Source organism: Kwoniella shivajii, chromosome 8 (assembly GCF_035658355.1).
Source record: "Kwoniella shivajii chromosome 8, complete sequence".
NCBI classification, from domain to species: domain Eukaryota; kingdom Fungi; phylum Basidiomycota; class Tremellomycetes; order Tremellales; family Cryptococcaceae; genus Kwoniella; species Kwoniella shivajii.
Genome location: NC_085915.1, coordinates 215,935 through 238,524, shown reverse-complemented (window position 1 = coordinate 238,524; position 22,590 = coordinate 215,935). Strand labels below are relative to the sequence as shown.

The 22,590-nt window shown below is 40.9% G+C and overlaps 6 protein-coding genes across 6 annotated transcripts; 3 read left to right on the top strand and 3 right to left on the bottom strand.

Annotated features, from left to right (window-relative positions):
* Nucleotides 1-1,940: 1,940 nt before the first annotated feature.
* On the top strand, nt 1,941-4,927 carry IL334_005856 (uncharacterized protein; the record flags this gene model as incomplete). The annotated part of the gene is made up of 14 exons (XM_062937563.1): nt 1,941-2,059; nt 2,131-2,144; nt 2,204-2,229; nt 2,374-2,487; nt 2,616-2,736; nt 2,800-2,861; nt 2,921-3,074; nt 3,140-3,500; nt 3,603-3,892; nt 3,985-4,067; nt 4,134-4,160; nt 4,217-4,346; nt 4,436-4,743; nt 4,880-4,927. The coding sequence occupies 14 exons, from the start codon at nt 1,941-1,943 to the stop codon at nt 4,925-4,927; spliced, it is 1,857 nt and encodes a 618-aa protein (XP_062793614.1).
* Nucleotides 4,928-5,340: 413 nt separating this feature from the next.
* Nucleotides 5,341-8,429, bottom strand: IL334_005855 (uncharacterized protein; the record flags this gene model as incomplete). Its single annotated transcript, XM_062937562.1, has 6 exons — nt 5,341-5,634; nt 5,912-6,529; nt 6,742-6,858; nt 7,086-7,305; nt 7,523-8,154; nt 8,376-8,429. 6 exons carry the CDS (start codon nt 8,427-8,429, stop codon nt 5,341-5,343), a joined length of 1,935 nt encoding a protein of 644 aa, XP_062793613.1.
* A 370-nt stretch (nt 8,430-8,799) lies between these two features.
* On the bottom strand, nt 8,800-13,327 carry IL334_005854 (uncharacterized protein; the record flags this gene model as incomplete). Its single annotated transcript, XM_062937561.1, has 12 exons — nt 8,800-8,853; nt 8,970-9,329; nt 9,417-9,645; nt 9,719-10,455; nt 10,515-10,583; nt 10,652-11,226; nt 11,298-11,546; nt 11,616-11,818; nt 11,885-12,498; nt 12,578-12,709; nt 12,784-12,869; nt 13,027-13,327. 12 exons carry the CDS (start codon nt 13,325-13,327, stop codon nt 8,800-8,802), a joined length of 3,609 nt encoding a protein of 1,202 aa, XP_062793612.1.
* A 459-nt stretch (nt 13,328-13,786) lies between these two features.
* Nucleotides 13,787-15,871, bottom strand: IL334_005853 (uncharacterized protein; the record flags this gene model as incomplete). The annotated part of the gene is made up of 7 exons (XM_062937560.1): nt 13,787-13,948; nt 14,121-14,539; nt 14,613-14,669; nt 14,862-15,065; nt 15,168-15,228; nt 15,298-15,344; nt 15,427-15,871. 7 exons carry the CDS (start codon nt 15,869-15,871, stop codon nt 13,787-13,789), a joined length of 1,395 nt encoding a protein of 464 aa, XP_062793611.1.
* Nucleotides 15,872-16,331: 460 nt separating this feature from the next.
* On the top strand, nt 16,332-17,433 carry IL334_005852 (uncharacterized protein; the record flags this gene model as incomplete). The annotated part of the gene is made up of 3 exons (XM_062937559.1): nt 16,332-16,696; nt 16,899-17,170; nt 17,288-17,433. 3 exons carry the CDS (start codon nt 16,332-16,334, stop codon nt 17,431-17,433), a joined length of 783 nt encoding a protein of 260 aa, XP_062793610.1.
* Nucleotides 17,434-19,938: 2,505 nt separating this feature from the next.
* On the top strand, nt 19,939-22,116 carry IL334_005851 (uncharacterized protein; the record flags this gene model as incomplete). The annotated part of the gene is made up of 9 exons (XM_062937558.1): nt 19,939-20,172; nt 20,279-20,294; nt 20,465-20,527; nt 20,648-20,759; nt 20,837-20,936; nt 21,150-21,269; nt 21,409-21,705; nt 21,806-21,895; nt 22,006-22,116. The coding sequence occupies 9 exons, from the start codon at nt 19,939-19,941 to the stop codon at nt 22,114-22,116; spliced, it is 1,143 nt and encodes a 380-aa protein (XP_062793609.1).
* Nucleotides 22,117-22,590: the final 474 nt, after the last annotated feature.

Sequence of the window (22,590 nt, the reverse complement as noted above, 5' to 3'; positions counted from 1 at the left end):
GTTATAGCGTCAACGAGAGAAAGGTGAAGTAAACTGCCTTTCTTCACGCTGCATTGGTACAATATCAGCATCAACATCAGAAGGTAGTGAAGCTTGTTAATTGATGCATGTCACACTGAGGAAGGAATCTGTACGATGGATCAGACTTGTATAGTAATGGATTGATCAAAAAGGAAACGGCAATGGAGTGGACTGTAAATCGGAACATGAATTATCCATATATTAATGGAATTTAACCTGTATGGAAGAATCCTTGTCTTGAGAACACTCGATTGACACCTTCTCAAAACCCCTTCCGTGCTCTCATCAGCTATATTGGAATAAGGGTTGACCCCATCAACGGGCTTACGATAATCTTTGGATTCAGGCGGGATCTCAGTGTACCTTTTTTGGGCGCCAGGATTACCTTCTTGCCAGTGGTATCGCTCGTATGGCCCCTTATCGTCATAGATATCACACTTGTTCCATCTGCCTGTAGTCATACCTGGTAAGAAATATGAGGTCTCGCGGGCGGTGTATGTCCTTCTGTGGACGTTACGTTGCTACTACCGCCATTGGTCGAATGAGAGGGTACTTTAGAAGTCGACATGGTGGGGGTTATAAATAGATGATGCTGTGATGATTTGGAAAAGGAATCAGTTTTTGCATATGGCCCACTTACCAGGTATAATGACTCTGACTCACTGGTGTGACAGTGGTTGAAGACATTTGGGATTTGGAAAATTCAAAGAGACATCAGGTATTTTGTGTGGGAGTGAGCGCTTCATGTACCTCCTGAGGGCATAAAGTAAGTGTCCTATTGGCTAGCGGCAGAATAAGCATATTTCACAAAGGTTGTTCTCTTCTTTTGACGATGACTCGACTCGACTGGGCTTTGTCGTTCTGCTCTTCAAAGGCAGGGATGACTGACGTCGGGACTTGGCATGAAATGTACAAGTAGCTGAAGAAGCAGTCCGAAATGTACGCCACGTTCAGAACACCTCATGTCACAAAGTTAACTTCCTTTCTCAATTGGCCCTGGGATTAGTAAGTAGAACCATCTTGAGACTCCCCGGCTCATCTCTAGTGTTTCTGCGCCCGGGAGTGTGAGTATTGCATAATATATGAGATCATCTCTTGATTGTGTCTTGGATGTCTGTCAAAACCCAGACAAATTCCAGTCAGATAAAAATAGCTGTTTAACATATCCAGCTTGCATTGAGGAGATCATAGGCTATCAGTCTTTTGTTAGAAACGATGCTACTGTAACAGTTCCCCATCTCCAGAAGCATGTCAGGTCGAAGAGAACGATACTCATATATAACATCTCGCTTTACTTATATATCTTAACATTCATGCCTGGGCCTGACGAAGATAATCTCGCTCTTCGGCCGTTGCTGATGGCCATCGGATATGAGCGGTAGGTAGGTACCTGGATCTAAATGGGAATTTGCGGCAATTGTCATTCTGCTCGTTTTTTCGAATGATTTCAGGGCAAAATACACCTGGGATTCGAAAACATCTTGATCTAATTAAGAGGAAAATTCGAAAAGAATACATTATATTTTACCTCTTCGAAATTCATTTGATGGACATCCCCCCAACAAAAAAAAACAAGAGAGAAAAGAGAAAGAGCGATTCATTCCGACATCCATCCAGCTTGATCTTCATCTTGATCTTATCTTTCGACCACTTGATTGGGACATCAACAAGAAACAACCAACAAGCGACCAGCAATGATCAGAGGAAGGTGAGTTTAACAAGATGAAATCAATCATCACAGAAACGCGTCAGATTTCCAACATCAAATCAAAAAATACTAAAAAGATCACCACCTCCACTTTTCATCAAAATTCCTCCCTATTTCCGAGCATTTTTGGGGTGTATATAGAGGGAGATCTCACCATTCATCTCTTTCTCCACATTCCTTATTCTGAACAGCCCACCAATACTAACACACCATGATCAGCACATCGAGTATCGCTCGGACGAGAGTTATCGCATCTACGAGTCGGACCCAAATTAGGAGTCTGGCAAGTAAGCCTATAACTGCCAACGAGAAGAATTTAGTGCCTATACGGTGAGTGTCAGAGTCAGACGACCTGGTCTTGGCAATTCACGAGGATAGGTGCTTATGAATAACGTCTGTAGGACCAATCTTCGAGGTCAGCTGTCGTTCTACTATTGATGCAAATTAGAGCTGACATCCGTTGACGATACATAGGTTCCGCTTTACTCAATACCCCTCGTGTACGTTCTGTACCTGTATCACTGCACAAAATAGATGTACTGACTCTTTATTTTTTGGTTGAATGCTGTAGCTTAACAAGGTAATTTTAATAAGTTCTGTGAATATCCTTACAACAAGATGACTAACATCGTATGGATTTTCAGGGCGCAGGTTTTTCCCGGGAAGAAAGACAGATCTTCGGACTTGAAGGTTTCTTACCTTACGATGTGCATTCCTTGGAGAAACAAGCTCTTAGAGCTTACAACCAGCTTCTCAAGGTGAGTTTTTTCAGACGATCGTTCTCTTCTCTGCGTACTCGTTCTATTTTGTTCGAACTCGTAATGCCCTGCTGCATGTCCGTCACCATTGTCGAATCGAACTAATTCCCGCCTTAAAATCACAATAGCAACCCTCTGTAATCCTCAAACACGCTTTCCTTGCTTCCCTTCGAGACCAAAATCAAGTTCTTTTCTACAAGATCATGCAAGATCACTTGAAAGAATTGCTCGGTGTACTCTATACTCCTGGTCAGTCACTTATAAATGGGTTTGAAATCGAATATGTGTCAAGATGCTGATCTTTACGAACAGGTGCTGCCGAAGCTGTCGCAAATTATTCCAACCTTTTCAGACGACCTGTCGGTTGTTACATCGTGAGTCAGCTACTCCAAGGTTCCCATGCCAGTGACAAGCTAATCTCAATCTTATCTAGTCTTTCCCTAACCAAGACAGTATGCGAGCTCAATTGGAAGGTCATCTATCAGATGTCAATAGAACTGCCGATGTTGCATACGATTCCAATAACCCTCACGATGCTATTGATTTAGTGGTCGTGACTGATGCTGAAGCTATTTTGGGTATTGGAGGTGAGTGAGAAAGATTGTGGGCTACTCCGAGGCAATTAGCTGATTCAAAAAAACCCTGATTACAGATCAAGGTGTAGGAGGAATAACAATCTCAACATCAAAAGCTGCACTCTACACATTAGGAGCAGGTATAAACCCAAATCGAATATTACCAGTGGTCTTAGATTGTGGAACCGATAATCATGGTTTATTCTCCGATTCATTATATATGGGTTGGAAAAGAACACGAATTAGAGGTAAAAACTATGATAAATTCGTCGATCGATTCATTCAAAACTGTAGAGAGTTGTTCCCAAATGCTATTATCCATTTCGAAGATTTCGGTATGGCCAACGCATACAGATTAATGGAAAAATACAAGGATATACCTATGTTCAATGATGATATTCAAGGTACTGGTGCTGTTGCTTTAGCGGCTTTAATAGCGTGAGTGATTCTTCGTTCTTTCCAGAAAGAAAAGTGAATGATCAAGGTAGGAAAAAGTGCTAATTTGATCTCTTTTTCCTTCTCTCTTCAATGAATGATCAGCGCTATCAAAGTGTCCGGAGCTCGACTCTCAGATCAAAGAATCGTAATCTACGGAGCTGGTTCCGCAGGAATGGGTATCGCAGACCAAATCAAAGATGGACTTATGATTCTTGAAGGATTATCAGAAGAAGAAGCTTCAAGAAGATTCTGGTGTGTCGACAGAAATGGTTTACTAGTTGAAAGTATGGGTAACAATTTGAGACACGCTCAATTACCCTATGCTCGACCAGATGAGGAAATCACTCATTGGGAAAAGACTGAAGATAATGAAGGTACCTGGTTGATGGATGGTGAGTGTCGTCACTTTCCGATCATCGAGGAAGATGAAAGGATGTGAAGCTGAGCTGACGGATGGGCTTTCTTCTTTGGATCATTACAACAGTCGTGAAAAACGTTAAACCCACTGTACTTATCGGTACTTCAACCCATTCTCGAGCGTTCTCAGAGGAGTTGATCAGAGAGATGGTAAGTCAGCTGTGTGCAGAGTGAGGAGTAATCCTACGCGATTCGAGCTGATCAAGTGCATTACAGGGCAAACATGTTGAACGACCTATCATTGTGAGTTTGACTGTTTTCGATCTCAATCCGAATTTGACTTACTGATATCCGTCCAGTTCCCCATGTCCAACCCTACTGCTTTATGTGAAGTCGACCCAGCAGATGCACTCGCTTGGACTGAAAACCGGGCTTTGGTAGCTACTGGATCACCTTTCCCTCCTGTTCAAATAGGTGAAGGCAAATCATGTGAGTTTTGAGTATGAGTATGAGTAGATGTGACTCGTGGGGACTCTTGGCTGATTTTGATTACTGATCGTTCATGTGCTGTTTCGCAGATACCGTCGCCCAAACCAACAACGCGTTAATCTATCCTGCACTGGGATTAGGTGCTATCCTTGCTCGATCAAGGACGATATCCAATTCCATGTTAATGGCCGGTGTCAATTCGCTCGCATCACTTTCACCTGCTTTATCAAATCCTGAAGCTTCACTCTTACCTGATTTAGCAGATGTTCGAAACGTGTCAGTAGACGTAGCAGCCGCAGTAGTCAGACAAGCTGTAGAAGATGGAAACGCTCAAGATGAAAATACCATTAAAATCGTTAAAGGTAAAGGTCCTTTACCATTAGAAGAGTATATCAGGGTGAGTAGACGTTCTTTTTTGTTTCAAGCTCTCAAACACATACTCTTTACCAATATCGTCGACGTCTCTAATCCTGATACCGAGGAAGTTCAGGTAAAAGAACGTTGCAAAACTGATGACTTTTATGAATTTATAGTCGCGAATGTGGGATTCAGTGTATAGACCACTTGAATTGGTTGATTAAAGCTCTCTTTACCTCAGGTCTCGGCCCCTCGGTCCCGACAAAACTTAAAATACTCATTGGAAGTGTCACGATATCCTTATAGATGGATTTGTCTAGTTTATTTTTACTTGTTTGTTTGCTTGTTTGTTCTTTCATCGGATAGTTTCAGGTTCATCTTGCATGCATCACAATAACAAATAAAAAGGATGAAAACGTTGTATACCACACGTTCTGCAGTTATGAGAGTCGATTTACAACTGCTGGTATCGCACAAACAATAATAAAGTTGAATACAATCCAACTAAAAGCAGTGAAGCAATATTAGTGATGATTTTTGGGGTATAATGATAAAAACCTTGATGCTGGGTATTCATTCGTTTCGATCTTCCTTATGCGCGGAGATTTTCTGTCGCGTTTCAGGTGAATCTCAAACCTCATATAGTGCCGAAATCCCTTTGTTTCCTATCTTGAGCTATAAAAGCTTGCAATCCACCCACTCCCACTCCCACTCCCACTCTCGACACAGTTCCAGTGCCACTCCCTTTAATCGATGATGATGAGGAATCACCACTAGTCCAACCTACTCCTGATCCGATCAAAGCAGCGTTCAAGTCGAATTTCATTGGTTTGGAATTCGGGTTTAATGAATTCAACAAATTGATTAATTCTTCATCTAATACTTTTTTAGCTAATAAATCACCTTCTCGAAGTAATATCGAGAATTGTTTCTGCAAGTGTTAAAAAATAATCTTCTCAGCTGGAACTTCATCTTGAGATACTATATAGATATACTTCGAATGGACTGGGAAACAATGTGAGGAGAAAATATGAACGATCAAGTTTCAAATCACAATCATCATTTCATCCATCGAAGATGGAAGTTTCAGTGATGGGGGAAATGAATTTGGAATTTGAATTTTGGTAGTTTGGGTTATGACTTATGAAATACGAATTATGGATTTGTGATTTGAATTTTGTGTGTATTAACGAAATGTTCTCACTTACCTTCAATTTGGTATCTACTTTACCCAGTAACTCGACTATTTGAGGAGTCAACTTTTGGCCATCACCCACTAAAGTCCTATCATTCGGTAATTCTCCAATGATGAAAGATTGCAGTGCATCTCCTCCATCTCCTGCTCCTCCTGCCAAGCCACCATTTGCATTATATTGGCTGATATTTGCAGTATTCACATTGGTGGAAGGAGCCGTACCGCCGAAATAACTATTACCGTGACCTTCTGAGATTGGACTGGTCATTTGATATTGATGAATCGTACTTGCCGCAGGTGATTTCGGTCCTTGTCCTTGTCCTTGTCCTTGTCCTTGTCCTTGTCCTTGTCCTTGTCCTTGTCCTTGTCCTTGTCCTTGTCCTTGTCCTGGACCATATTGCCCACCAGTATTGCCGAACGGAGTTTCCAATGGTGCGGAGTGTATTATTGTTGAAGGATGTACTAGCCCTCCATTACCGGTACCGCCACTGCCGCTTGATTGATTTGAGAAATGATTGGATGATGAAGACGACGGAGGTAGAGGGAGAAACATTGATAATAATTTTTTGTATATATCTCGGATAATCGAACAGAGCGTCGAGTGTGTTTGATAGAAATCAGGTATGAATGGCTATTTGGAAAAGGAACCAAAAAAATATAAAACGCAGGATAAGATCAGTAAGGATACGATTTCTGGCAGGGTGTGATATGAACGATTCAAGTTGAATTGTTTGTTCCGTACTTGGCGAAGGTTTGATATGGAAAGGGGCGGAGAAAAGAAGACCAACGGTCTCAAACTTTCCTAAAGTGTTACGACAGTTTGAAAGAAGATGTCAAACTTACCATATTGATATTGAGCAGATATGATTCCGTCCCATCCATCGCAGCTGCAAAATCAGACATGACAGTGCCGCCAGCCGTTACTTTTCTACTACTTCTTTGACCACGAAAGAGGTTTTTCTGGAGATACGTATGTGATGAGTCAGCGCTTTGTGCGATCGGTCAACTAGATATCGTGAGTGGCTTAGAATGCAGAGTACTCTTTTCTGATGACTATCTGTCAGACTCTTCCGACTCCGCGATCGTGAGCAGATGTCATAGTACTACAACGTCGCATGGTGCACGCTCTGCTCCTTCATGAATTCATCCTCTCGTATCGTATAACGGAAAGTGAACATGAGACTCACAACTCCTTTTCCTCCACTACCATCTGCGAATCCTTCCCATTCATCCAACAATTTGAGCAGAGCCCTTAAGAATTCTCCGGAAGCCGGAATATCAAATAAAGCACTGAGAGATATTCCCAAGACGTAAAAGTTTCTAGCTCGATTTTCGAGTTGTTTAGGTCCTATTGTAGAGTCGATAGTTGACCGAGGTATCCTTACTGTATTCAGCCAATGTGTATCGCTAAGGGAGGGGAAGGGAAGTCAGCGAGGAAATTCTTCGTTTGCTTTTTAGTAAGATGAGGCAGTTGACGAGATGTCCCGACTCGAGATGAAAACTTGGAATCTGCCTTGCCTGGAATGGATCATCCATCGCAAGACAACATGAAATACTCAAAAACGATTCAAGTGTATGTGACAGTCAAAAGCACATTGGAAAGAAAAAAGCATTTCAAACTCACCCTTGATACCATTCCAATAAATAACTCCAACTCATTATCCTCTCTCTGACCAATTTAAAAACGTCTTCAGGTCTTTTCAAACTTCTTTCACCTCCTCCTCCTCCACCACCACCACTTACACCACTTGAATCCCTTTCTTTGTCTTTATCTTTATCTCTGTCCTTGTCTTTACCTTTATCCTTGAGACTAAGACTATAATTCCCACTTGTACTTCTTGTTTTCTCACCTTGTCCTTGACCTTGACCTTGTCCTTGACCAGCGTATCCCGCAAATGGACCGAAAGCCGATGGCCCATATCCATGATTGTTATGTCCGTGACCATGAGCATGGCCAAGGCCATGAGCAGAAGCAGTCGGGAGAGCGGTATTCGAAGTATGTCTTGACCTCATCGAAGCATTGTCATATTCATTCACGGTCGAATATGGATATGGAGGTGAATATAATCCTTCTTCATTGTTGTTGTTGAACGTGCCAGACGTTGTTGTTATTGGAGTTGAATTGGCTGAATTGGGTACTGAGTTCGGATATTGTCCTGATCCTGATCCTGATGCTGATCCTTGGAGGGGTATAGCCGATTGTCTAGATGACGAAGATGATGATGAAGATGATTTACCGAATGCCTGTAACAATGACTAACATTTGAGGTGGACGAAAACTCGTGTTAGCGTATATTCATTGTCATCGTCACCATCCACTATCACACGCAATATTGAAGATGCATATCAATACATACATTAGATTGCTATCAACGTAGAAGCCATATTATCAGCACAGCACAGCTCATGAAATTTCATTCTCATCAAAATTCCCCTATTCACAAGCGTGATTTCATTGACCAACAACAAAAACTCACTTTTCTTCGCATACTGGACCTCCCTGATCCACTTGAGAAAGCATTGAAGTCCATGATTAGAACACTTTGCTTCGTGGTCCCCTATTTATCTCAGCGTGATCTTCCTTGTGGTGGTCGCGTAGTTGATGGTGTAGAAGGGATGATAACTTATTGATTTCGAGTTGGCTCAAATGGCAGCGACGACAAACAACAAATAACAAACAGAACACGTGGAAAACAAGTGATCGAGATACCATGGCCAGTTTATCTCCCTTCAATTCCTTCCAGTCTTCCAACATGGAATCTTGAATAAATTGACTTGACAGGCTGCTCAGAAGCATGGAGTACGGTGCAAGCAGGTATAATGATGCATTAGGTATTTGGTAAAATAAAACAAGAAAGCATGAAACGCAATCAACCATGTTGTCAACATCAGACTATTTACCTATGTCACGGTGACATTCAATCTTATACCCATACAGGCCATTTCAGCGCATAACTATGTGAAGGGAATCATCAAAGTTGATCGTCAGCTTTTTGAATACCTCATATATAACACTCAAATCTGAGACTGATCAAGTCGAACGAAAAACCAAAAAAAGAAGGACGACTCACGTATCTGAAAACGTATGGAACTGCAACAACGTCCATTTTACCTTTTCTGATACTATCTTTTATTCTGACTCCAATTTTGTTCTCTTGAGTTATTTCACCATTTTCAATCTTAAGAGGTTTATCGTCTTTGTCGTATTGATCAACGTGAGAATCACAAATCCTACAATATTCTTTCATCCCTTCACCTGAAACTTGTTCAAATCCTAATGAAGTTAATGATCCACATGATCTACATATCCAAGCGGTTGAATAATCTGAACAGTTCATTAACCTATCTTGAAGTAAGAATGAAGTTCCATGTGCTATTAGTGCATCTCTTTCCATTTCTCCAAATCGAATACCACCCGCTCGTTTTCGACCCTACAAGTGTTTTTAATCAGAATATCAGTGATAAGCTCAAGGCATGATTATATACATATACGGAACCGAGCTGAACATTTTACTTACCTTGACAGGTTGTCGGGTTAATGGATCAACAGGTCCAGTAGTTCTCACTTGGAACTTATCATTGACCATATGTCTTAATCTTTGGTAATAGACTAATCCCAGGTAGATATCCGCGTGGAACTCTTCTCCTGTTATACCAGAGTACATAGGTTCATTACCGTAGTAATTGTATCCTGCAGCTCTAAGTTGTTCGCCGAAGTAATCCACTGGTCGATCTGCGTCTGAGAATCTGTGAGAGGGTACCAAGGTATCAGCTTCCTCCTTCGCAATGCAACGCGAGTTACAAAAACAGGATTACTCACTTGAATGGTGTGGCATCTTGACAGATACCATGTAGAGCACCCGCTTTTCCAGCTAGGGATTCAACAAACATTCCAATTGTCATTCTTGAAGGGAAGGCATGTGGATTGATGATGACATCAGGTTGCATTCCACTCTCACTGAAAGGCATATCGATAGCTGGGAACTTTTGTGAACAAACACCTTTTTGTCCATGTCTTGAAGAAAACTTATCACCGATAACAGGAGATCTTGGTATCCTCAACTTGATGTGAATTTTTTGTAATTCAGAATCACCTGAATCAGATCCTAATAATCTGACTTCATCAACGAAGGCAGTTTCATCACCTTTGTATTTATGGAACTTGGTTTTTCCTGTTGTATCATCGATATATGCCGCTAACGGATCACCTGATTTAACCCTTGTTCCAATTCTTGGTAATCCATCTCTTGATATGAATTCTAATGATGTATGATCTTCTTTGATATCTCTTCCTAAACCGAAATGTAACGTTGGTTTGGCTGATCGACTTGATCCAATGGAATCTTTCAGATCGAATATATCAGCTTTATATACTGTTCCATATCCGAATCCTCTTTCATGAGCTGATTTGTTCAAGATCATCGCATCTTCCATATCGTAGCCAGTGTATGAGATAACAGCGACGATGGCGTTCATACCGTTGGGGAAATTGTCAAAACCATATTTATTGTGAAGAGCAGGTCGTACCACTGGTGTTTGACCGGATTGGAGTCGATACTATGAAAATCATGCGATCAGTTACTGCTTTGATGAAGAGTATCCATACGACAACTTACCATTTTGTTGTCCGTTCGTTTGTTCATTGCTGTGGAAGGAGTACCCATAGACTGTTTTCCCATTTGACACTGTGCATTGCCAATTGGTTAGCAAGCTAGAATCAAAAAAGGAGATTCGATCAAGAAATGGTATTTACCTGATACATGTTTCTTGGACTTTGGTTGAAATCAGAGAAAGGAGTCAAGTTCGCAATGACAGATAACATACTCGTAGGATCAAGTTCCAGATGAGTTGTTACACCTTTTTCAATTTCTTGTTTCGTGATAGCGACATCCATGTAAACTTGTTCGAATGTACCTAGATGATCTAATTTTCCATTTTCTAAATATGTGACTGGTCTCATCATTCTACTTCTTGATGAGAAAAGATAAAGGCCAGGATATTGACCTCCTTTCGTTACAGGTACATAACCAATTTCGACATCAAGTGGTACTTTTGCATTACCTTCAGTTTTGAGTTTTCTTAAGAGGTTTGCAAGTTGTTTGGATTTTTGAGGTGATGCATATCCGATTACTCGCCCATCTAATTGGATACAGACCATTCTTCGACCGTCGATTGAAGAAGCGAATATCTGTGTCATCCCATGTGCCGATAATAAAGTTGGAATGTGTGAAGTGTCCATTTGACTAACGACGAGTTTACAAGTGTGAGAAAGATGGTTGAGCAATCCACAAGGTGAACCATCGGGTGTATGAACGGGACATAGGAAACCTGGAAGACAATTGTCAGCTGATGTAAATTGTATTCAAGAATAATGAGGGATTCCACATCTGATCACTCACCCCATGATTCGGGTCTCAATTTTCTGACATCTGTTGTTTTCAATTCGGCAAAGAAAGCACCACGATGTATACACCTGAAATGACTCAGGTATCGGTAGAAATTCAATTTTTCGGCAACAATCGTATATCCCGAGGTTTGTTGTAAATCAAGACCAGTGGGAGAAACGAGATTTCCAGTAGCGAGGAAATAAGAGAGTTTTGCTCCTATATCCCAGTTGGTTTTTGCCAAAACAGAAGTGAAGTATTTGGCTAAGGAAATATAGGATCCATATGAACAAGTGAATCGTTAAGGGTCATAGGTGAAGAAGTCAAACTTACGATCCGAAAAACTCCTAGCTTTGCCTTGCCTTATGTCTAATAAGATCTGGGCTTTGACAGCATTCAAACAATCATCAAATCTTTCTTTAACGATCATTCCGTATAAGAAACCGGGTAAGAGAACTTCATGATGTTGTGGAGAATCAGGGTTATCGGCACAAGAAGCACCTGACACGAGTGAGTACAGTTTTCGGAGCATGAAGCTGTTAACGAATCATTTAGTTTGGTCTTCTGGTATGTAGGAATGTAAAGGACGGTTTTAAACTCACATGAGCATCCTGAATTTATCTCTTGGGTTAGGTAAATGTACCAAAACCACTTTTGATAATAAGAAAGATCCAACTTGAATATTATTCCAATCATCTGGACAATTCAATACGACTCTGAATTTATCACCTAAATAGTCTAAACATTGTTCGCCAGTTTGTAATCCCCAGGTTTTCTGACCTCTTAATAGTAATTCCACTCGATCGGTTAAAAATGTATTATCATATTCACCTTGAATTAAGCCTTCGAAGATTTCTTTGTCTGAAGCATTCACCAAAGCTTTCAATATAAGCATCAACGGAATCATATATTCGACTTTTCTCCAAGCGAATCGTAATGTCGCACCGCCGTTTGATAGATAATGGATGGTGTTGGTACATGCAGATTGATCTGGTCTGACACATCTAATTTGACATCCATAAGGTGTATACGACACACCACGTTTAGCGAATGATGGTCGATAAAGATTTAATGGATGATGTCGTCTTGGTAAAATAAGATATCGAATGATTTTCTCATTACCGTTTACAATGAAATAACCTCCGAATGAAGTTGATTCTTCTCCATGGGTAATCAGTTCTTGCGCAGAAAGGTTTTGCAGGTTACATCGAATTGACTATTTAATTTGCGTGTTCAGCGAAAAGACGACGACAGCAAGAACTTATTGCCTGATACAAGTTTTGTTGTCAACTCACTCTGACCATGACAGGTAACAAACCACATTCCTTGATTTCCTCATGTTCCCTCGATACTCCATCTGGTCCAGTGACTGTCCATCTTATGTTGACGGTCAATCTTGATCGGTAAGTGGTGAGACGTTCTCTTGCCTGGGAGGGTTGGGTTTTCGTCAGCACAATGAATACATTGTTCCGGTATGCGAATTCAGAGGTTTGTTACTTACTTCAGTTGGGAAAATTCTTCTTTCGATAGCTAGTTTATCTTTTTCCGGTACGAGTGGTTTTGAAAGGGCTACTCTGTCAATGCGGTCTATATGGATGTGTATGATAGTAGTGGTAACAATTAGCGTTTATTCCAATTTCATCTTTTGTTCTTTCATTTCCAATCAATCGTTACGAGCTTATATATCAGAGATGCAGAGGAAGAGAAAGGAAAGATAAAAACAAGGTAGATTAAGAAAACTGACAGCTAATCTTTGTACCCCATCCACCTTGTTCACCTTGACCTTGATATGGTTTACCATCAAAGACGACTTTTTCACCTATATCTTCCACACCTAATTGTAACAATCCTTTCGAGTCACCATCTTCGATCAAAGCGTTGAAAGATTCTATATGAGGTGCGACTAATTCATCTAGGGCCGGAACATCAGATACGGATGTTGGGGGATGTCGAAATTGTCTTTCTCTAGTCAAGGTTTTGAAAGTTGTTTGATCGGATGAAGACGACGCCAATGATGGTGAGAGGGGATCGAATGAAGCTACCATCTTTTTTTCCCAGAGCCTACACCCTCTTTCTGCTGAGTACTGGATGTAGATGTTTGGATGTTGAAGAGGAAGGATATGAGCTGTTGAGACCTTGAATGTGGATAAGGATCAGATAAAAGGTGATAGAGAGCAACGGATGAAAAAACACAAAAATCATCAAAAATGTAAACTGTGGTGAGCCTGATAATCTTGGAATCCAAATCAGAAAAAGTGGAGGCACATGGTGATGAGCCTGATATTACATCTCTCATACGAAAATACAAAAACATTGTTCTATCCGAATCTACTTCTATTCTCGCAGCGAATGAACACTGTCCCAAAGTGTGAGATGGAGATATGATTCATGACATCGAGAAAGTGGTCAAACGCATTTGAGATCACCACTTTTTCTCTGTTCATCATCCTCTTTCATCCTTGAGGGCGAGTTCCCCTATATATCCTTTCTTAATCGGGGGATCTCTACCAAGCGTTCTGAGAGGTCAATCCCCATTTTCTCAATTGTTCACAAGCTGGACTTCTTTGTTGTCTTATCTCTTTCAATTTATCGGTATTAGCACCTATACCGAAAAATCCTGAATTCTCATTGATACGTTGTTGCTTGAGATCCAAGAAGTATTGGCACTGTGGGATTGTAAGGAGAGCATTAGCGAATCACTCATTTGAATGATAGTCATTAACGCGAATGAAGAGCTGATCAAGGACTAATCCTTGATCCTGAATACTAAGATTTCCCCTCTATGCCTATTCCCACATGACGTACAAGGAAATAGGAAATATGACACAATACACTCACCTCATTTTGTAATCTTCTAGCATAAACATTTTCTATACCTCTTTCGAAACCTCTCAATTTTGATGAATAAAGATTTTCATTTAGTTTATTTTTTCTATTATCGGGAATTGATTTATATATTTCGGAATTTTCCCATTCTTTTGAATTCAGATGATATTTGACATGCCAGTTATTGGTCTCCCTCGTTAGATCTAATTTCGTTGAAGGTTCAAAAGAGTATTGTGGATCTGGTATTTGCTGTGATTGGAATAAAGAAGGTATGATTGAGATGAAAGCGAATAAGAATAAGATGATTATCGGTAACAAAGCCACTATAGGTGATGCTTCATTATTGTTATCTCCACCACCGGCTCTTGTCGTGGGTCTTCGGGGTCTGTTGTATTGTGCTTGGAATCCACCTGGTCCGCCAAACGTGAACACTATTGACAATCGTGAAAAATCCAGAATTAGTTCCTGAGAGGGTCCACGTCGATATTCGAAATGAAGACTTACCGTTCGCTTGACCAAATGGTGATCCACCGCCGAAACCACCACCGCCACCACCTCCTCCTATTACATCAGGAAAGTATCAGCAGACTGTACCATTACCTACTTTGGACTGATTTCCTATCCCTACTCCCGTATGCCTGATTCTGACCCGTACTCTACCTTCCAGCGCGAATGTCCCTTCATAGCGCCAGATCTTTTGCTCTTACAATCATCCACTTATGGGACATATCTCACAGCACTAAAATTACTCACCAAAGAACATGTTGAACAGATCTTCTGGGTTAATTTCAGTCTGATACATTCCCGGACCACCACCACCAAACCCTCTCATCCCCCCTCCTCCTCCACCTCCACCACCCATTCCAGGATTACGTGAAGTGGGATCGTAAGATGGGTTCTGATCGAAGGCTGCTTTCATATTAGGGTCTGAGAGTACTTGAAACGCTTTTGATACCACTGAGAGATAGCGGAGTGATCAGCGAGTGTTTTCGGGAGTGTATTTTAGGGGAAAGATCTTGATGTAACTTCTGAAAAGCCATTTGAGATTCACCAACTCACTTTTGAAAGCTTCATCTGCTCCAGGGGCATTATTCTTATCAGGATGAAGGGCGAGTGCAAGCTGATATAGAGTATACGTTGATCAGTTATTTCTTTATCACTACTAGATGCAAATATACCTGAGACATACCTTTTTGTAAGCCTTCTTTACATCATTCTCCGTACAACTCTTTTCCACTATGAAAATCCTTCATTATCAGCTTACTCACCGTACCAAATTCGGAAAGGAGAAAGTGATGTATGATTGATATATACTTACCTGATAATATTTCATAATATTCATGCTGTTTACATCCTTTTACTCTTTTGACAACTTCCATCTGTTTCGCTGTATAACTCTTTTTCGGTGCAGCTGTAGGATCTGATTTTGTTGAAGATCCCGTTCCATGACCAGGTCTTGTATGTGCAGAAGTGACATGTTCTTCTACCCCACTTGCTTTTCCTTTAGTCTCCCCATTTGTCGTTGTCGTTCCATTTGGTTTGGGAGTTGATGTTGACTGTGAGTTACTACTGCTGCTGCTGCTGCTACTTCCACCTGATTCGATTTCTCTTTGTATAGCGATGATCATAGCTTCACCTTCTGGCGTAGAATACAGGGCGACGCTTTTCTTGGCGAATTTCAGTGCAGAAGGTAAGTTTGAACTTGAACGGTGTCGAGATGATATCGATAAACATCTTATGGCTTCTTCTTTGTTCACTTCCATAACGGGCTAATTGACTTTAAAGGTAGATAGATGGTAGAGGAGTAAGCGAGTGATTTACCGTTGATAATCCTATAGCGAAGCAAAAGAGTGACTGTGAGACTCGAAGATTGCTTTTCTCGTACAGGCTACTGCTATTTTGGATGGTTAGGATTCTTGACAGACTAGAGAATGATATGATTACGGTCGTCTTAACTCTACTTGATATCTGGTAAATGATATCTGACATTTCCTGTAAACCATTGACCACCGGCCATTAAAAACCCCTGAAAAGTGCCACGTACCCCCGTTAACTGCCACATTGGAATGATATCACCGTAATCCCGATGTATCATTGCCACCCAACTGCATCTCATCTCCCATCTCCCTTTTGTTTGTTGATGTAATATGAATGGTTGATATCATTGATCATCATCAACGTCTGAGCGATATATGACATCGAGCGAAATTGAACACACATACAATGCTGCAAACAGTTCACTTGAACCTCCCTTCCCCCTTCCCAGCTAAAATATTACGCTTACCACCCACGACACCCCTTTCATCCCTATTACCTGAATGGACAACGACCGAAACCACCTACATCCGAACCAACTCTTCCTCCAGGTCTCTCCCGTTAGACGCCTCAATCGAATCATTACGATATGACGAATCACCTGATTATCCAATCACGTTGCATGTCTGTGCGAGGCTGCTGGGTGGTAAAGGTGGTTTTGGATCTCAACTGAGAGCGGCAGGTGGAAGGATGTCGAGTGGGAAAGCTACCAATATGGATTCTTGCAGAGATTTATCAGGAAGAAGATTAGGTACAATCAAAGAGGCTCAACGGTGAGTTATGCCTTTCACTTTGTTGAAGTTAAGATCATACGTGAAGATTTTCGTCTTAGTCCTCTCCCACGGTCCTCGTACCGCGACCTGAATTCTGGTTGAATATGAGAATTCACCACACTTTTATCTCTCATCTTAATCACAGTTTCGTTTACATTGTGAACTCATACTGATATCGTATTTGATATTTTCGATTATTTAGCCAAGCGGACTTACTCGAATCTGCTCCGGCATTAAGAGCCAAACTTCAAGCAGAAGAAAAATCGAAATTAGAAGCATTAGAACGTAAACTTGGTATCGCTCCAATCGAGAATGATACAGATGCAGAAGGAAGTAGCAGTAGTAGCAAAAGAAAAATAGTGGAAGATGTAGATTTGGAAGCATTAGCAGCTAAAAAACATAAATTTGAAGATAACAAATTCTTGGAAGAAAGTAGGGAAATAAATGATAATGTTAGATCGGCTGTTTCGAAAGGTGAGTAAACCTTTTTTTGGTTTTATTGTAGGACTAGCTCGTTATATTTGTTATTCTACTCTGGAAATACGAAACACGAAAAAGATTCAGAGCTGATGATGAATGAAATGTAATTAGCAATGCTCTTGAAAAAGAAGAAGAATATTGTCACTGCCAAATCTACAGAAGATGCTTCTAAAGGAAAAGAGAAGATTGAACAAGTTACCAAAAAAGAAAAAGAGAAAATGGCAATGCCACCTCCAGCACTAACCAATGTCGCATAAGTACATCGTCTTGGTCTGTTGGTCTGGAAGAGCGATTTCGCTCGAGAACGAAACGAGATCAGATATGACGGCAGACGATCATATGTTGTAGTTCAGTATAAATTGTATGTGACTTGTGTCAATAGTTGTGGGAAGTCATCGTAGGTCAACAGTATTGCCGGCAAAAGACCTCATTGCCATAAAGACATCACGATTTGTCAGATTCCACAGTAGAGAACCCCATCATTGACAATGTCATTCAATTGACAGTTCCGCTTTTCGTTGTAGTACTTTATGTTCATAGCGAAAATACAACTGACCAAATCACGGAGTTACAAATTCCTCAGATTCTATACTCAAGCTCAGTGTCTGACCTCTATGCGAATACCCTCATACACACTGGTCTGTTATTCTGATATCAGCATGACATATTTGTGTTCGAGGAAATTTGAATGAGACAAACCCAAACTCACTTTGGTCATAATATGTTGTGTTCCCATCATCGCTGACATCGTCTCTCACCTTTCTCCCTGAAGATACCCGATCCGAAGACGATCCAACAAGAGTCGAGCTCATCGAGCTGCCGAGATCGCTCATATCAGAGTCTTTGGGACTTTTCGGATTTTGACCCGAAGTCTTGGATTTTGGGATAATAGGCGTAGGTGTTGTAATTGTGGTATCCATGTAAGTCTGACGACGTCCTTCTATAGAATGGACGTTATGATCTCTTGATGTACGATGATGTCGACTTAAGCCACGATACGACGGAAAACGGAGTAAAAATTGAGGTAGAGGTAAGAGATACAAGGACGAATACCATGTTTTATATATTAGGTTTCGTGAACAAGTATAAGTCTGTTTACTTGTCTCTCTAATAGTAGCTGGTCGACGATGAAGTGGTGGCACTCACATAGCTATGATCCAATATACTAGAGCACCGATCCAAAATACTGACACGGCGCAAATAGTGACGATGACAGCTAAAACAGTCTTACTGATTCCGTGCCCATGCTGTTCGTCGATCTTTGGATTCCAACCTGAGTAGCTGGATGAAGTGGATAGGGAAGCAGAAGCAGAAGGAGGAGGAACAGGAGGGGTAAAAGTGAATATTGTCGTGGAGGAAGGGGTTCTTTCGCTCGTTGACATGTTAAGTGAGATCAAACCGTCTTGGAGTGAGGATTTGAGGTTGCCAGTCCTAAAGTACAGTATAGTGTTTCATGTATTACTTTGGGTCTGATTGGATTCATGATCATGATCATGAATACCAGCATATAGATGAACCGCAATCGATTCGAAGATTTTGCCACTTTCAACGTTAGTATCATGCATGAAAGAAGTTTACAAAAACACGAGGTCCACAAACCTGAGCTGTACGAGTAAACTTATTCTCTGATCACATTACGAGGACTATTCTTATTGTTCCCATGTTGTGTGTTGATGTATACAGGCAATGTATCTGGCGAGGAATGAGTCGGGTGTACCATCGTGTTATCATGTGTGCCATGCAGTGGTCGGTGTGTGAAGAGGTACCATGATTGCGTGTCAGTCGTTAAGATGTACTCAGTGATCCGCTCGCTCTACCATTTTAGGGGGCCATGGTTTACTTCCCATCAATATGGTAAACAGTCTACAGTTCCCCAAAGTATGTACCATGGCACATGACCTGTCGATGCTCTCGTCAGTCCTGTATGAATGAAGGGAAATATCAACAACATACGTCCATGAAGCATACTTTTTCATCATTTTCCCTGAATGAACTTCGCTTATCTTTTTCGTGGTGAAAACGTTTATGATGATGATGATGATTGTTATCATTTTACGAGTAGTTTCCATTCAATACTTCAAATTCTGCATTTCTCTCTCTTCTGCATACATAGATTTCTCCTTCTTTCTTTCTTTCATTGTTTCTTCCATTTCTCGCATCCGATAGACTCCAACTTAGAAATAGACTATAACATTCCAGCCTCGCTGATCATCATCATAATCAGCATCCTCAATAGTTGATCTTGTGATACTACATACCCCATCTCATTCAGTTTGATCCATCTTATCATCAAGCCCTTTCTTTCCCCTTGTATGTCCAACGTGATCCTACCGGTACAGCTCATCCGATTGATCCGTCTTAAACTCATTGCAACATATATATATATATATATAACAAACGTTCACTCTTCATAAATATCCCAGTGCTTTTCTCTCAGTCGTCTTTCAAACCTTTCATTCAACCGGTCCTTTTTAGTTTTTCTCATATCACATCATTTCAAAGACAGCTCGAACTTTTCCCGACGCACGTTTGTAGTAGTAGTACATCCCTTTTGGAGGTCCATCGATCGTTTTGTGTTTCTAGTTATTGCGCTTTATCTATTCAAGAGGGGGTATATAACCTATTCTAGAATTATAATATCCCCAATCTTGTATCCATACGCCCACATCCACACATACACATACTCCATTGCAACTTCTGCTTATACTTCAGCCATCAGCTATTTCATTCGTAATAACCTTGAATACAAATCAATTTTCAAGATGTCTATGATCCCCAACGATATTCCAGAACCGAAGAAAGGCTTGATATCAAGACCTGAATCTACATTACCTACACCGGTATTATCACCTTCAAATTCAATTGGACCTTCACCTGCTTTTTCAACCGTTCTTCAATCTCCTGCTGTATCAGAATTCGAATTGGAACAAGAACAAAATCCATTTGATAAGATTGATGATGGTTGGAGAATACCTGAATGTTGGGGTCATAGAGGTGTAAGTGATTTACACATCTCACATCTCCTCTTATCGTCATCATCCAGTGTAAAGATTATAGCTTTATCTGTTACACCGCTTATTCGTTGTTCATCACGACAAACAGGCTTCAGCTTCTTTCCGTAAGTCAATTATGGTCAATAGTCATTCGATCTCCTTTGGGCGGAGCTGATTTGCATCACGACCCACCTGTTTCAACATCCTTTTATCTGACACGTTCCATCTTTCCATTCATACACGTGCTTTCAATTCTCGATCACCCATATCGTCCCTTCCCGTATCCTGTTTACAGCCGAGAACACCAAAGCATCTTTCGTAGAAGCTTGTAAAGCCGGTGCCGACGGTATCGAGACAGGTACGTTCCATCCTTGCTCTAACAAGATGTGTTTCTACCTATTTACACCCCTCCCTGATGGAACGCGTATAAATCCCCGAAATACGATAGGTGGACATCGCTAACATCCTCCCATTACAGACATTCACATAACAGCTGATAACCAGCTTGTCTTGTTCCACGATCCTGAGTTACACAGAACTACAGACGGACAAGGTTTGATCCATAAACTCCCTTGGAAAGGTGTTTTAGAGTAAGTACACTTGCATCATTGCTTCTTTCGAAAGACGTATGTTAGATCAATAACTAACATCGATGACACGTTCTCAGACATGTACGAACAACTAAAGCGCCTCATCAACCTATTCCCAAATTCACTGAAGTACTGGAAATCCTCTTAAAACCTGAAAACATTAATGTCAAACTCAATGTTAGTATCTGGCTATCTTCTTCTGTATCGGGTTCACCTTCATCCTCCTATTCTTCCCTGATCACCTTCTTTCTCTTTCTCTTCGAATTTCATCTGTATCGGGCATTTCAATTCCATATATGGTTTTCAGCCTGCTTCTCCAGCTTTACAAATGTTCAGAAAAACACAACTAACTTGTTGGCCCACCACTCGGGCCATTCTTTCTCTTTACAGATCGACTGCAAAGTCGAAAACGATCCAGCGAAATTATTCGGTCTGATCAAGGACGTAGTGGAGAGTTACAATGGCTGGGAAACGAAGTTGGCTCCTAGATTGATCTTGGGCATTTGGCATGTAAGCATCATATCGTCTCTTCGCCTGACCAAGCGTCTCAACGGTATAACATAATCTTCTCGGAACAGTGTATCTACTTTGAGATCATATGGAGCGAGTGGTCATCAATTCTCGTGCTGACACCCCACTCATTCACTAGCCCAAATTCATAGCACCGGCTTGTTCGATCTTACCTTACCTACCTCGATATGCGATTTCGATGTCACTTTCACAAACCAGAAAATACTTTTTCGAAAACTGTCATGGATTCTCAATTATGTATGAGGTTTTAGCTTCTTCTGATGGAGCTAAATTCAGGAAAGAATGTCAGTCCAAGGGTAAATGGATTTGCGCTTGGACGGTCAATGAAAAAGAAGAGATGAGGCAATGTGGTAGATGGGGTATAAGAAGTGTTATCAGTGATAAACCTGATGTGTGGAGGAGAATAAGGAAAGAGGTGAGTACGAGTAATAGTTTCGCAATCGAGCCGTCGACACCGTGTCTCTATGATCTCACTTGTATGCGGATTCAAAATGCTGACATCTCGTTCAACACAGATCGAAAGTGACAGAGCTAAAGCACTCAAACCCACTCTACAATCTTACATCTTACCTTTCCTGCAAACCAAGAACTATTGGTTCCAATATGTGAGTGGACTTTTACCTATATCGCAGCATCAAGTCCGGTTGTTCTTGCGTATTGTTTTGTTTTTGTACCCAAGTTTGCGGTCGCTAAAGCTTCTCTTCGTACGTCGTAGCAACGACTCGCCAATGAAGAGACGGAATACCTTGAAAGAGAAGGTGGTACTTTTGATATCCCCATTCCGGTAGTGTCCCTGGGTATCGCCAAACCCTCTGATTCTATGTAATCATCGGCAATCGTTCGCGAAGTTTCATCAGCTTTTCCCTAAATTCTCATATTATTGTATAAAGGCATTCCCAATTCAGCCAAACCATTCCTAAATTTACGGACTTTGAAATTATGTTTCACGACATAATCGTATCCTTCACATTTCTCATTTTCATTCATCTCATCATCACTTAGATGTCATACTTTCATATAATGATTCAAATCACACACGATACCACTAATTCAATATCTCCCCTTTTCCCTCTCCCCATCGCTTCACATTTAAATGTTCACGAACCTTTTTTTTCTCTCCCTTACGATTATAGTATATAACGATAATATTTTCATAGATTATTATATGTGCATTATCTCTGCATCTTGTATGACCTCGTCGATCTGGTGACAAGGTTTTGGTACTTTCGGAACCGAAGCTGATTAGACGTGCTGCTAACTGCGAATGGCGAGTGCACAACTATGATATCTTCTTTTCTTC